This window comes from Martes martes, assembly GCF_963455335.1.
Source record: "Martes martes genome assembly, chromosome: 6".
Taxonomy (NCBI): Eukaryota; Metazoa; Chordata; class Mammalia; order Carnivora; family Mustelidae; genus Martes; species Martes martes.
The window spans coordinates 14,111,281-14,125,362 of record NC_137893.1 but is presented as its reverse complement, the minus strand read 5'-3'; the positions used below and the strand labels follow the sequence as shown (position 1 = coordinate 14,125,362).

Below are 14,082 nucleotides of genomic sequence, written 5' to 3'. Positions count from 1 at the left end.
CTGTTTTCACTCCCTTACTTCTCCAAATCAATAGACATTTCTCTTCAGATAAAAAAAGATCAATACTTTTAAATGAATTTCTGAGCTCACTGGAAAGTAAGAAACATGTCTAGAGGCAAAAACAAAAACAAGTAGCAATCACAAACATAATAAATAAATGCCATGGAATTGTGAGTGGGAAAGGAGGCCAAAACTATAAAGTTAGGGTTGAACACGAATTCCCAATTTGGGATCTAAGGAGAGAAAATAAAACTATGCCTAGGGCCCATTTAACAGGAGGAGATAAGCCTGAAACCTTTGCATAAAACTGCCACTCTAAAAAAGGATTGCATTTTAATGAAAGCATTAGTTAAAAAAGAAATCTGCCTGTGGGCAAAGAGAATTAAGAAGAAAAAATGTCTGCCTTGCCAAAGCTCCCACATTTCAAGAAAGAATATTGTTTCTTCTGAGAATTTGTAATCACTGATTACTTTCCTGTATGTATGGGTTTGAAATTTACAGTACCTGAAGGGAAACGCATGCAGCGATAATTTATGTAGTCCTAGGTTAGACTTATCTCCAGTGACCAGCAACAAACAAACAAAACACCCCCAAAACCAAAAATCCCAAATACATTCTGGAAGAAAGCAGGCTTAATCTCACCTTTTAAGATTCCCATAGATTGGGGCACCTGGGTGGCTCAGTGGGTTGGGCCCCTGCCTCCGGCTCAGGTCATGATCCCAGGGTCCTGGGGTCGAGCCCTGCATCGGGCTCTCTGCTCCGTGGGGAGTCTGCTTCCCCATCCCTCTGCCTGCCTCTCTGCCTACTTGTGATCTCTCTCTGTCTGTGAGATAAGTAAATAAAATCTTTAAAAAAAGAAAAAAGATTCCCATAGATTATCTCCCGATAAATTTAAACTCACAATAAAAAAAAATTAACAAATACGTGAGCAAACAAACAGCTATGACTGCTCCCCAGTTAAGACAAGAAAAAAAGCACATTTGCATCCTAAGAACTTGGACTTAATACAATTCAATTCAAAATATTAAGTAATGAAAGAACAAATGACTATAAACATGACCTAGTGGGTGTCTATGAAGGAGATTTTTAAAATGTGTTTCTTATGAGTAAGTATAAAACGGTGCTCCCCACAGAGCATGAAAATGCACAAACTACTTACAAACAGACCAGATGTCCACACAGCAAGATGGATAGGACTTAAAAAAAGTGTTACATATGAAAATATAAGAAACAGAATGAGGTCTAGACCACAATCCTTCTTACTAAAAATGTTTATGTTTAAACAATATATGTTTTACTGTGATCCATCCAAATAAACGATGGCTGGGTAACACAACATGAAGTTAGGAAGCATAGACCAATGATGAAAGAGTATCATGAATGGGTGACTATGGCCAACGCAGTCCTTTGCCCCTAAGCCCTACCCTTCCCACCAAGCAATAAAATACAACAACATCCCTAGAATGATCAGACCAACCCACTATTTTATTGGTTCTCACTCTCTGACAGGTGTGCGATTACCTAGAGAAACAATTCTTAGCTGATGGATTCCATTTATGGAAGTATGGAGTATATATAGTAAATTGTGAAATAAAATGATTTTTAACAAATTTTGTTTATAAGTTCAAGACATTTTCAAAGTTTGCCCTAATAGCTCACTCAAAAGCCTTCAAATGATCAATAAAGATAAAATCAATATACCTAAGAATCATCATTTATCGTGCATTATTAAATATGCATGAAATATTTTGTTACATTTATAATTCATAATAGCAAAATACTAGTGTTATTTTAAAATAGAAACTGGATTTTATTAGGTTAACTAATATCTAATATTAAAATAGTTAATTAATAAGTCATACATCATGTTGATCATTGAATACTCTATGAAAATTTAACAGTTATTAAGTAACTATATTACACCCAAAGAGATAGCATAAGATTTTAAAAAATGAAGGAGGTAGACACCATGCATCGTGATAGGAAAAAAACCTCCCTATCAGGAGGCATTTAGGGAATAATCAATTACAGAACTTAACACTTGACAAAAATTGTAGTAGAACTCAGAAATAAATGAGAAATGGGTTTATGGAACTAAAGCTAAGTCATGAAAAAGGAAATATGTGGAAAAGTGGTAGGAAAAATCGTTTGTATTATAGGTGGATCAGAAATGTATATTTTAAGAGAAATGTGCAAAACAAAAAGAATATATGGGAATAGAATATACATTTGTAGTAATATAAAAAACACAAAATGAGATTTGCAAATTTATTACCATTAACAACATAGAGGGGTTTTAAAATTATGATTAGAACCAGACGATCAAAACGAAATAACGGTCAATGACATGGTGAAGAAATAGAACTCTCAACTCTTCTTCCACTTCTTTCTTTCTAGTTAGGGATAAAGATGTTTAGACTGAAAGGAGGAACCAAAGATTGGAAAGAAAGAGCTGGGGTGCCTGGGCGGCTCAGTCATTAAGCGTCTGCCTTCAACTCAAGTCATGATCACAGGGTTCTGGGATCCAGCCCCACATGGGGCTCCCTGCTCCACGAAGACTGCTTCTCCCTCTCCTACTCCCCCTGCTTGTGTTCCCTTTCTCACTGTCTCTCTCTCTCTGTCAAATAAACAAATAAAATCTTTTTAAAAAATTAAAACAAGTAAAAAAAGAAAAGAAAGAGCTGAAGGCACGGGTCATGAAAGAGATTGTATATTAATATATTAATATGTAGTTCTAAAACAATAAATCTCCTGGTCTGGGCAATTTGGATTCTAGTGTAGTGGGAGTTTGAGTATCAATTTATCCAACATAAGTTTAGAAAACCACAGAGAATTGGAAAGGTTTTTATCTTTAAAAGGAACAAAACTGGTTCCTAAAATGTATTATAAATATTTGCCAAAAAACCCTAATAGATTTTAGAATGAGCTTTTGAATGAATGACTTGATGTATGGGGGTTGGGGGCTGGGGGTGCAGGTGCTGAACAGTGATCATGTTAGGATCCTGGATTATTGCAACAGTAACAGTCATGCCATGCTAAATTAATTTTCTTATTAAAATGTTGAGAGCTTAAGACACTTATTATAAACAAAAGTTTTATCAGCCTCAGCGAATTATTCTCATGGATGACATAAAATCAGTGAAACATCACCAACTTCTCAGGAGTACTGACTGAATCATTCAGGTCCCTTTGGGTTGGTTCTGAATGTGAAGGCATAGATAGAATTAATAGGCAATCCAAGCTTTATGGTAGCTATAATCATCAGGGACTCAAGCCCTTTTTTGGGGTCCTACCATTCTTCCTTTTTTCTTTTAAATTGAGATATACCTGACACATAACTTCAAGTAAGTATCAAGTGTACAACATAATGATTCAATATTTGTACGCATTTCAAGATGATCACCACAATAAGTCTAGCTAACATCCATCACCATATATAGTAACAAAATTTTGTGTGTATGATAATAACTTTTAAAATCTTCTCTCTTAGCAACCTTCAAATAAGCAATACAGTATTACTAACTATACTCACCAATTACATCCTCATGACTTATTTTAGAACTGGAAGTTTATACATTTTAACCTCCACTCATTTCACCTACTCCCCATTCAATGACCAATCTGTTCTTTGTACTTATAATCTTGGTTTCATTTATTTATTTCCACATATAAGCGAGATCATGTCTTCCTCTGTCTGACTTATTCACTTAGCATAATGCCCTCAAGGTGCATGCATGTTACAAATGGCAAGATTTCATTCTTTTTAGGTTCTACCACTCTTGACTGTAGCCTTTATCTCCTGATCCTAGGTGGATGTTCTAGCAACTTCCACATTGTCTGCTTGCCATCAAGAAGACAGGGAAATGGAGAGAGAGGACCCTTCGACCTAAGTCTAAGGCAGGGTCAAGAAGTGGCACTTCTGCTTCTGTTCACACCTAGTTGGTCAGGACTTGATTGCCTGTGGACACCGGTTAGTAGGATACTGGGGCTTTTAGGATTTAGCTAGGTCACTATGTGAGAGTTAAAAATTCATTTTCTGAGGAAAAAGAATATTTCCTGGAGAGACAGCAAGCAATTCTAACTAGTGCATTACATTTTCCCTTTGAAGATAATTATACAACCCACACATTAAAATCTATTTATAAAAATCTTGAGTATAGAGCAAAGTAAAAGTCCTTCAACATTCTTCTCTATATCCCTTCCCCTCCACAAACTTAATCACTGCCAACGTTTGATTCTTTCTCCTATGGGTTATCAGGTAAATTAAATATATACTACAGTGTAAGGACCTATTTAACCAGAAGCTTCTCTTAAAGTTAAACTGTCCCCGCTCCCCTTCCCCCATGGGACTGACTTAAAAACAAGTCCCAGAAACCAGCTCCAGGTAACAAGGGTGGGTCAGGACAGGTGGAGACATCCCATCAGTGGAGTGTTGCATACTGTTTCCCTAGCTACCAAGGAGTATGGGCTCCGCTCTTTGGGAGCGTTTTGGTGCCAATTCTAACCAAGGTGTGATAGGCTAGGTCAAATGTCTACTATAGTGTAAACTGTAATTCAATTGGTTCCCTAGCATGACTGTGCAGCTTTCTCTGTGTGTTACAATTTCATTGGCCACCTGTGCGTGGCCAGGCCCAACCACATGGCCCTTGCCCTTAAAAGCTAGTCTGTGAAACAGAGAAGGGTCGCCCTCTCTGTAGGAGGTGGGGCCCTGGCCGGTCAGTCTGATTCTTGATGCTTGGCGTGAAATAAAGCTTTGCTTGACCTTTGCTTTATATCAGTCTCGCTCCTTTAATCACAGACCCATTTGGGGGGGGGCATAACATACACATATTTATATCTAGCCCTCTTTTGTTTACCAAACTGAAATATTACCACCCTTTTTGGCAGTTTGATTTTTTTTCATCCAGCTATCTCTCTTAGACATTGTTATATTTCATTTCACATACATTTATCCAAATCTAATAAGTCAATGCATAGTATTTCATAGTATGAACATTTTTAATTGATCTTATTAAGGATATTTAGGCTGTTCCCAACTTTTTTGCTAATTTGAACAGTTTTTCCACAAAAATACTGTATTTTGTGATCATTATGCTGCAGTGAAATATGGATCTATTTCTTTTTTTTTTTTTTTTTACTTTACTCACATTATATTTTATTATAATTAATGGCTAATTAAAGAAAAAACTGTAGCACCCTACTATTTTAAGACCACAAATGTAACCTAAATGCTGTCCCATTCCATAAAACAGGGACCCTTCCCCCAAAGCTATAGTGGGCATTTACTTTTTAAGTTTCCCGATCCCAGTGACAACTAATACTTTTTATTACTTATCAAACACACAAAAACTACTGTTCTCCCTAGCTGAAGAATCTCACAAATGATACTTTTTCTTTATGTACATGGTTCATTGACTCAAACCAGAAGAGAGCTACTAAAATATCCATAAACACAAAGCTCAGATTGGGGTCTGGCTACTCCTAAGGTTATTCACTGGTATGTTAAGCGGGATTGTCAACCATGTGAAAAATGCTCCATCTTTCCAGAGAGCAATGTTTTACCTGAGGCTAAGGAATCACATTATATATGAAAAAAAAAATACATTTTTTCAAAAATGTTAAATGGAAGTTTTTTCCCCCCAAGTGAAATATACAGAAAACTCAACATATAAAACTAGTTTTAGGAAATCACATTGGCAGTAGGAGTGGGCCGATGCGATTTCTCCCTCCACACATAGCTGGGGGCTTGTGACCCCTTCCCTCCTGGGGTACCCTGGGGAACTTCTTGCATGCCAAGCCTCAAGCCCTCCAATCTCAATTCAAGGACTGGACATCCTTCTCAGGAACAGGTTATAGAGGGGAGTCCAAGAGCCACCAACATGGTGAGAATCCTGCTTTGCTTTTCTAGGTAAATGATAGACCATGCTTACTTGTGCTTCTTTTATGTGCTCAAGTCCAACCCTTAACATCTAAATTTCTCTGGCTTTTCGATCTTTTTGGTTGTAATAGATTTCAACAAATACTTCCACTTGGGTTATGTAGCTTTCAGATCCTGTGGCATCTCTACCTTAAGCAGCAATAGATCTTCCCAAATTGTGAGGAACCACTGAATGTTCCCAGACATCATTCTGTCCCTTAATCTGGTTTCTGAACATTCTGGTTCTTTTCCTTCTTTGTATATTCTTCTAATCGAAGAAGCCACTTGGCCCAGTACTTCGAACAGAGCTCAGTGTCCATGAAATGTGGGTGAGCAGGGGATCCATCTTTGTAGGCCACCACGATTAAGCCACACTGAACCTGAAAGCTATAGTTGGCATCATTATTTATGGCACCAACATAGGCCACAACCTGCAGCGGGTTGTCAAATGTATTTCGAATGTAAGGTTTCGGTTTCTCCGATGTCTTCCAATCAATCACACACAGCTTGCCCTGATATTCAGCCACACAGTCCAGTAGACCTACATACTTTAGGGTCTCATGTTGAACAGCACTTTCAAGAGCTCGCACTCCACTGACATCTTTCAGGATATGCTGGACACTTTCAATATATCCAGATTCGAGATTTTCTTCTCTTTCCTTCATGTCCCCCTCAGGTGCAAGTATGCTTTCCAAGGCTTTATGGAACCGTTTCCCTTGTAAAAATATGTTTGAAGAATATTCTGCAAAGCCATCCTCTCCCAGTTCCAGAATCATCCGCTGTTTCCACCTCTCCAAGTAGAAAAGCTGTTCTGATGTCATGGTCTGCTGAAGGATCTTGGTCACACTACGTATTGTATTTCTTTGCAAAGGGATTTTCAAAGGAACTGTAGGAGTACTTGCTGTGTTTGGTTTTATGCTTCTCTCTGGATTGAAGAGAGGACACCAGTTTTGTGGAACTCTTGCTTCTTCATCTTGCTTTGGGGGCTTACACTTACTCACAGGTCCATAAAGTAAATCATCTTCCTCAAACAATGATTCCGGAGTCTGAGCAAGGCCTCTGGATGACAAGACAGATTGTACTAAATCAGAGTACTTTCCTTGGTCCACTTCTTTATAAGGGTTCACTTTTTTCTTCCGGCTGCATGAATAAGAGGAAGTGGAGAAATCCACATGGGCGGCTGGTTCTAGAGAAAACCCCTTTGAACTTCTGAGCTGCCTGCAGATGGTCTGAAACGCCTTCATCTTTAGATGCTTTCTCACTTCCCTCTAGTCTACTTGCAATGTTGAGGGCCTTTTATCTTTGCACTCCTCAGAAGCCACCAGACTTCACTCAACTTCCAGCGCGCCCACAACCTCTCCAGACCCGTACTTTCCCCGGTCCCGCGCTCAGAGCTCGAGTTAGGCCCCACCTAAGGGGCGGCGGTCCCCGCATGCACCGCGGCGCTGACGCCTTGCTGCTAGCCTCTCCTTCACCACTGTAGACACTCCCGCCTGGATCTATTTCTATGAAATGAATCCTCATGATCTTCTCCTCAGGGAGAGGCTTATGTCTCTAAATATATACTCATTTATACATTTTTGCACATTTGTTCTTCCTTGAAAATTTTATAACCAGCTGATCAACGCCAATAAAATAAATCTTGTTAATAAGATCTTTTAAAATAGATATTATACATTGATCTTTGACATTGCATAGAATATATCAAGAGAAACTGATATCTTTAATATTATATAGTCCTCCTATTGTAGGAGTGTGATGTTTCTTTCTAATATTTGTTTTTTCTTTAATCAATAACTTCAATTTTAGAATTTCCATAAGATTTTGTAGAATTCTTGTTAGTATACCCTAGTGTGTTCTTTTATATTGTTTTTTTCATTAAGATGACTATGTTCTATTACATTTTTTTATTTGTTATTTATGATATATAAGAAAGCTGCTGATTTTTAGGATTTTGGTGTTTTATTTGTAAAATTACCAAACAGTCTTACTGTTTCTCACAGTTTAACATTAAAACCTCTTGGATGATATCTACCACTGAAAAATCATTATCCCTCCTCTGGTTTCTACACTTGACCTAGTCTTACTCCCAGAGTCTATCAAATAAAGCAGAGTCCAGGTCCCCTTGAGGATTGTAATGTGTAATTCCGTAGTAGCTGTACATAGGAATTTCATTAATTTTCGCACATAGTGACCTATGACTTCCAAGGTAAAGGAAGAGTTAATGCATTTTGTGCCTGACCTATGACATTTCATCGTATACTACAATGTCTTTGGAAATCTAAAAATAAACTATAGTTATTTGCAGATGGAATAACTGTCTCTATGCAAATTCCAAAGAATCTATTGGCTAATTATTAGAAATAAGAAGGGCCTTACAAAAGTTTGCTGGAGGTAAAATAAATATACAAAGACAATTACATTTCTATACTAGTTTGCAGCTTGTATTTTTAACTTTCTTTCTGAAGTTTCTTGAGGGATATCAGTTCTTTATTCTAATATGTTTACCTTAATCAGTCTTTTCTTTAGGTCTATGTTTTTGGTGTGTTTATCAGGTCCTTCCCTACTTTGCTTTCTAAAAGTATCTATCTGGAACTCTTATTTTTGTATGGTACAAATTAGGGACCCATTTTTGTCCCACTTGGATAATCAGCTGTACAACAGCGTGGTTTTCTGAACAGATCATCTTTCTACATAGATTAGCCTGTTACTCTATTGTATATCAAGGTTCCATTTATTCTGGATCCATTTCTGGATTCTTTGTTCTGCATCACTGATCTGCTTATCTACCCCTGAATTAAAACTACACTGTACTGACTACTATAGCAGTATAGTAAGTCACAATATTTGTAAGTCCTTTTAGTTTTCTTTCTTAAGTGTCTTAGCTATTTTTGGCCCTTTGATCCTCCATATATATTTTAGAATCAGCTTGCCAAATTTCTTGAAGAAAGCTTGTAGGATTTTTTTTTTTTTTTTTTTGGAATTAAAGGAAATTTGTATGTTGAGTATTGATATCTTTTCTGTACCAAGTGTTCCCATCCGGTGAATATATTACACCATTACATTTTAAAAGTTTCCTTTCAGGGTGCCTGGGTGGCTCAGTGGGTTAAGCCTCTGCCTTTGGCTCAGGTCATGATCTCAGGGTCCTGGGATAGAGCCCTGCATCAGGCTCTCTGCTCAGCAGGGAGCCTGCTTCCCCCTCTCTCTCTGCCTGCCTCTGTGCCTACTTGTGATCTCTTTCTCGCTCTCTCTGTGTCAAAAAAATAAATAAAATCTTTTAAAAAAATAAAATAAAAGTTTCCTTTCATGTCCTTCAATAACATATAATCATTTTCCATATAAATCTTACAAATTTTTATTGTGTTTTTCTTGTTTGTTTATTTGTTACTATTAATGATTTCTTTCTTTTATACTTTTGGTTTTGTGGTAATGGAGATAATCATGTAATATACAACAAATTATCATTTTATTTCCAGCTTTCTTATCCTTTTATATTATATATTTATTTATTTTTCTTATCGTACTAGCAAGATAGTTTGGTCTGATGTTGAGTAGAAATCGTGATAGTGGTCAAATTTGTCTTGTTTCTATAGGATATTTGAAAATAACTTTTAAGGGAATATTTTAGTATTTCTTTGGTGATTATGATATTTGTTGACTATTTTTTTTAAAGATTTTATTTATTTATTTGACAGACAGAAATCACAAGTAGGTAGAGAGAGAGGGGGAAGCAGGCTCCCTGCCGAGCAGAGAGCCTGATGCGGGGCTCGATCCCAGGACCCTGGGATCATGACCTGAGCCGAAGGCAGAGGCTTTAACCACTGAGCCACCCAGGCGCCCCTTGTTGAGTGTTTTTAATGCATAATATATTTCAGGTTAAGCAAGTTCCATTCTTTTCTTCAGACTATAATTAATCATCAGCATCTTTATTGTCTCATCAAAGAATGAAGGTCCCTGAATGCCTTAGGTCTTTTGTGCCTTTCACTTATAATCCATATTCTCCTATAGGCTTTTGGCTGTGTTTTGATTTTTTTTTATTTTAACAACTTAGAATTTATTGTTACCATTTTTATAATATAAATATTTGGATTTATTTGCATATTTATCAGGGTTTTGTTGGGGTTTTTTTTTACATTGCATTTTCTCTCTAGAATAATTTTCCTTCTTTCTTAACCAAATTCTTTAGTACTTAACCTAGAATAACAAAATCACTCAATTTTTGTTTTCCCAAAAGTGTATTTCACTTTTATCTTTAAAAAGTAGAATTCACTGAATACTCAGTTACCTAGACGATTTTTTTTTCTCATCACTTTGAAAATACTATTCCATTTTCTCCTGATTCCCATTGTTACCATTACAAGTAATCGTTTAAAGGAATTCAGTTCCTTTGGAAATCATCTATTTCTGTGGGCCAGAAGTCTGGTGTCACAGTGCAGTTTAGCTGATTTCTCTGTTCCAGGTTTCCTAAAACTGGAATCAAGACATTAGCAGAACTGGATCCCTTAATGCTTGAGGCTGTAAGGGAGAATCTGCTTCAAGTTTGTTCAAGTTGTTGACTAAACTCAGTTCTTTGCAATTGTAGGACTGAATCCCCATTTCACTGCTGGCTATTAACCAGCCGAGGGCTGTCCTTGGCTCCTGGAAGCCTCCCACTGCTCCTTGAACATGCACCCCATATCTCAGAGCCAGCAAAGGCATGTTAATCCTGCTTCAACTGGGGTCTCTCTGACTTCTTAGCTGTGTCCCTCATGTGTCTCTTCTGCTACATCTCTCTGACTCCAAGCAGAGAAAGTTCTTTTTTTAAGATCTTATGTGATTACACTGGGCCCACCAAATTAATCCAAGATAATCTCCCTTACTTACGTGGCAAAGTCCTTTTGCCATGTGATATGACACTCATACCAGGGATTGGGGTATGGCTATCTCGGAGGCAAGGGGGTTCTGGCTTCCAGATGGACTTATTGATGTGTATTTTTTTAAATGATAAGCCCTTGCTTCTTACAACTTTATCTCTGGGCATCCTTTGAGACTTTGGTTTAAACTGTGTTTCTTTAGAAAATGTGCTTCTCAAAGCAGGCAGGTTACTGCTAATACAGCTAAACAATTTAAATTTCCAATGTGATGTCTTCCCATACTATGAATTCAGGCCTTAACACCTATAAGCTCAGGATTTTCATTAGGAATTTTCAGACGAGCCTTATTTTCTCCTCCCATTTCCCTGAGTCAAGGCAAGGTAAGGGCATCTTTTTACGGGATAATTCTTTTTTCTTCTCTGATTTGCATTACATTGACCAGCAGGGGCTGACAGCTTCCTCAGGCCGGACATCAAGTCCCGGTCCCACCCTGTGGCTCTAGCTCCGCTTCTCACTGTTCATCTGGATCAGCTCCTCCCTCTCTCTTTCCATCACTTACTGTAACTTCACTCAGACATTCAGGAAGACATATTTATGTAGGAAAAAATACCCACCTACCCCAGTCCCAGAAAATTATCTTTATTTACACTGTAATTTGTAAAACCCTAACCCCAGCAGTGAGATTTTCAGACACATAACCTGACCTCTACTTTTGTCTTTCTCTGTATTGTCATCCCCTTCCCAAAGGGAATGTGTGTTTTTTTTTTTTTAAAGATTTTATTTATTTATTGACAGATAGAGATCACAAGTAGGCAGAGAGGCAGGCAGAGAGAGAGGAGGAAACTGGCTCCCTGCTGAGCAGAGAGCCTGATGCGGGGCTCGATCCCAGGACCCTGAGATCATAACTTGAGCCAAAGGCAGAGGCTTAACCCACTGAGCTACCCAGGCACCCCGAGAATGTGTTTAAGGAGAAAGGAAAAAGAAGACCAACTTTCATGCCATGTAAACAAGAAGAAAAAAAGGAGCATAAATATGTTAAGATAATATGTTTACACTTAAATTTATCCTCCAAGTGACTTTTGAAAAACTTGATTTTTTTTTTCAAATAGATTTAAATTTTCTTTCTTTCTTTCTTTTTTTTGTGGGTAGTTCTTACGTGGTCTGAGAATCCTCTCAGTTTAACTAAATTGTTTGGATTAATTTCACATGGGGAAGACAAAACTCATGACAATTTTAAAAGAGAAAGCTAAAAAAGGAGGTTTAAAGTCAAATATGCATCTTCCCTTAAGTGTGACAATGTTCTTTTGTGTCATTTGACTGTCTCAAGTTATCTATCAAGTTTTTAAACTATTGAAATGCCTATTAATAGAGGTTTTTAAACGTTTGCTTTTAAGTGTAGGTGACATTTTTATTAGCCAGACTTAGAATGTCCAGAATACTTTCATCTTCAGGTCCCTTGGAATTATTTCTTTGCTTTATTTAATAAATATTTATTAAAAGCCTGTTATTAAGAGCCTCTTGTGTTATTTTATTGTTTATTAACAATGTTCTTAAATGTTATTAAGAAAACTCTATTAGCCACAGGAGACACAGATAGGAGCAAATCAATATCCCATGGGATTCAACTTCTGGTGACAAAAAGAAAAGAAAAGCTAAAGAAGATATAGTATAATATCAGGGAGAGATAAGTGTTCTGAAGGAAATGATTATGCAGGCTCAGGGGACAGTGGTTGGAGTAGGGACTTTTAAAGCAAGGTGACTGATGAATGCCTGTGAGGAGGTGACCTGAGCAGACACCTGAATGGGGGATAGAAGTTTGTGATTATCTGACCCAGGAGCAGACCTCCGATGTATTTTATGACTACTGGAGAATCCAGAACTAAAGACTCAACTTGTTAAATAATGAAAGGTAGAAAAGCAGACCTAACATTTTTGTAGAGATAAAAATCAACTTCCTGTTTTGGCATTACAAGTCATGGGACGCCAAAATCCTGTAGATGTAAACACTCATTTATATGGACCTCTGCCAAGGTACAAATCCTTACCAAGCACGTTAGACACACAGATAAAAACTCGTGCTCCCAACAAGCTGTTAACAGAGAAGAAAAATATGCCTAGGTCATAAATTGCGAGAGATCAAATTTTCTTCAGGGTTTTGACCGCCTTCTGACCATCTGCAAAAGTGAAAACTTTCTAGAAGAAAATCTAGGTGATTAAGCACAAAACAATGAAAGGAAATCTCAGCCTGTCTCCTGGCCCTGAAATCGAGTGAGCTCTGCTTCTTGCGCACAAGGCAGTTTCGACAAACCCAGACTCCTCTGTTCCCCTCGCAGGGCTTGTTGTTTTAGGGCAAATGTGCTCTATAGAACTCTTTATAAAAGTGCATGCCTTTTTAAAATTAGTATTTATTGAGTCCGACAGCCTATATTAACATAAAATGTGTACTGAAAAATAGAGCTAATAATTGAAGGATCCCACTCTGTTTTTGTAAGATTTTAGAAGTATTTCAATATACTTTCATGAGATCATATTTTTTGAAATAAGATGGTCTTTTAATTTTCTATTTTTATAAAATTTTCAACAAATGTTGAAAAGTAAATCAGGTCTGAATGTAGGTTAGTGCAGTTAAGCACAGCCTGCCATTGCTACTTGTACTTTCAAAGGGTTCCCAATGCTCAGAGGATCTGGTGTAAACTAAGAAAGCTAAAACTAAGAAAGACTCATGAAATTTTAACTTATCTGCATCTCCTGAAAAGTCTCATGTCATTCTTTCCTATAGTCACACCCACAATATTCCCTGTGTGAATTGCAATGATTCATTCATATTGACTTTTTGATTCAATGTTCATTCGTATTGACTCTCCTACCATGTTTTCCTCTCCCCTTGGTAAAATTATTTTCATAATTTTCCATGGAGGACAAAAGTCATCACTTTTCTCAGACTCCTCCATGAAAACCATTACTGTGATCATTGTACTTCTCCCTACAGCACTGAACATTCTGTTGCAATCAATGTTGGTTTTCATGTTTCCCTTGCTTGGTTTTAAACAGGCTCTTTCACTGTGGAAATCATCCTTTTCACACTTACATACCAACGAAAGAGTATTTCGTCATATTTAATTTTTATTAAAAATTGAACATAAAAAATAAAAAAATTAAACATAAATTGCATTTTAGATAAATATTTAAGAAACGACATGAATAACTTTTCAAAATGAACATGCCAAATGGAAAAAAGAGGCATGTTAAGAATTTTAATAAATAACTGAGATTTATAAAAATGGGTATTAGATAAAATTAATTAATTGTACT

The 14,082-nt window shown here is 37.0% G+C and overlaps 1 protein-coding gene across 1 annotated transcript; it reads right to left on the bottom strand.

Moving 5' to 3' along the window:
• Positions 1-5,142: 5,142 nt before the first annotated feature.
• LOC308344715 (mitochondrial genome maintenance exonuclease 1-like) lies at positions 5,143-7,226 on the bottom strand. The gene has a single exon (XM_080806463.1). The coding sequence runs from the start codon at positions 7,159-7,161 to the stop codon at positions 6,136-6,138; it is 1,026 nt and encodes a 341-aa protein (XP_080662589.1). The 5' UTR covers positions 7,162-7,226; the 3' UTR covers positions 5,143-6,135.
• Between the last annotated feature and the right edge of the window lie 6,856 nt (positions 7,227-14,082).

Excerpts from the sequence above, each read along its gene's own strand:
- LOC308344715 (XM_080806463.1), bottom strand. The coding sequence starts at position 7,161 with ATGAAGGCGTTTCAGACCATCTGCAGGCAGCTCAGAAGTTCAAAGGGG.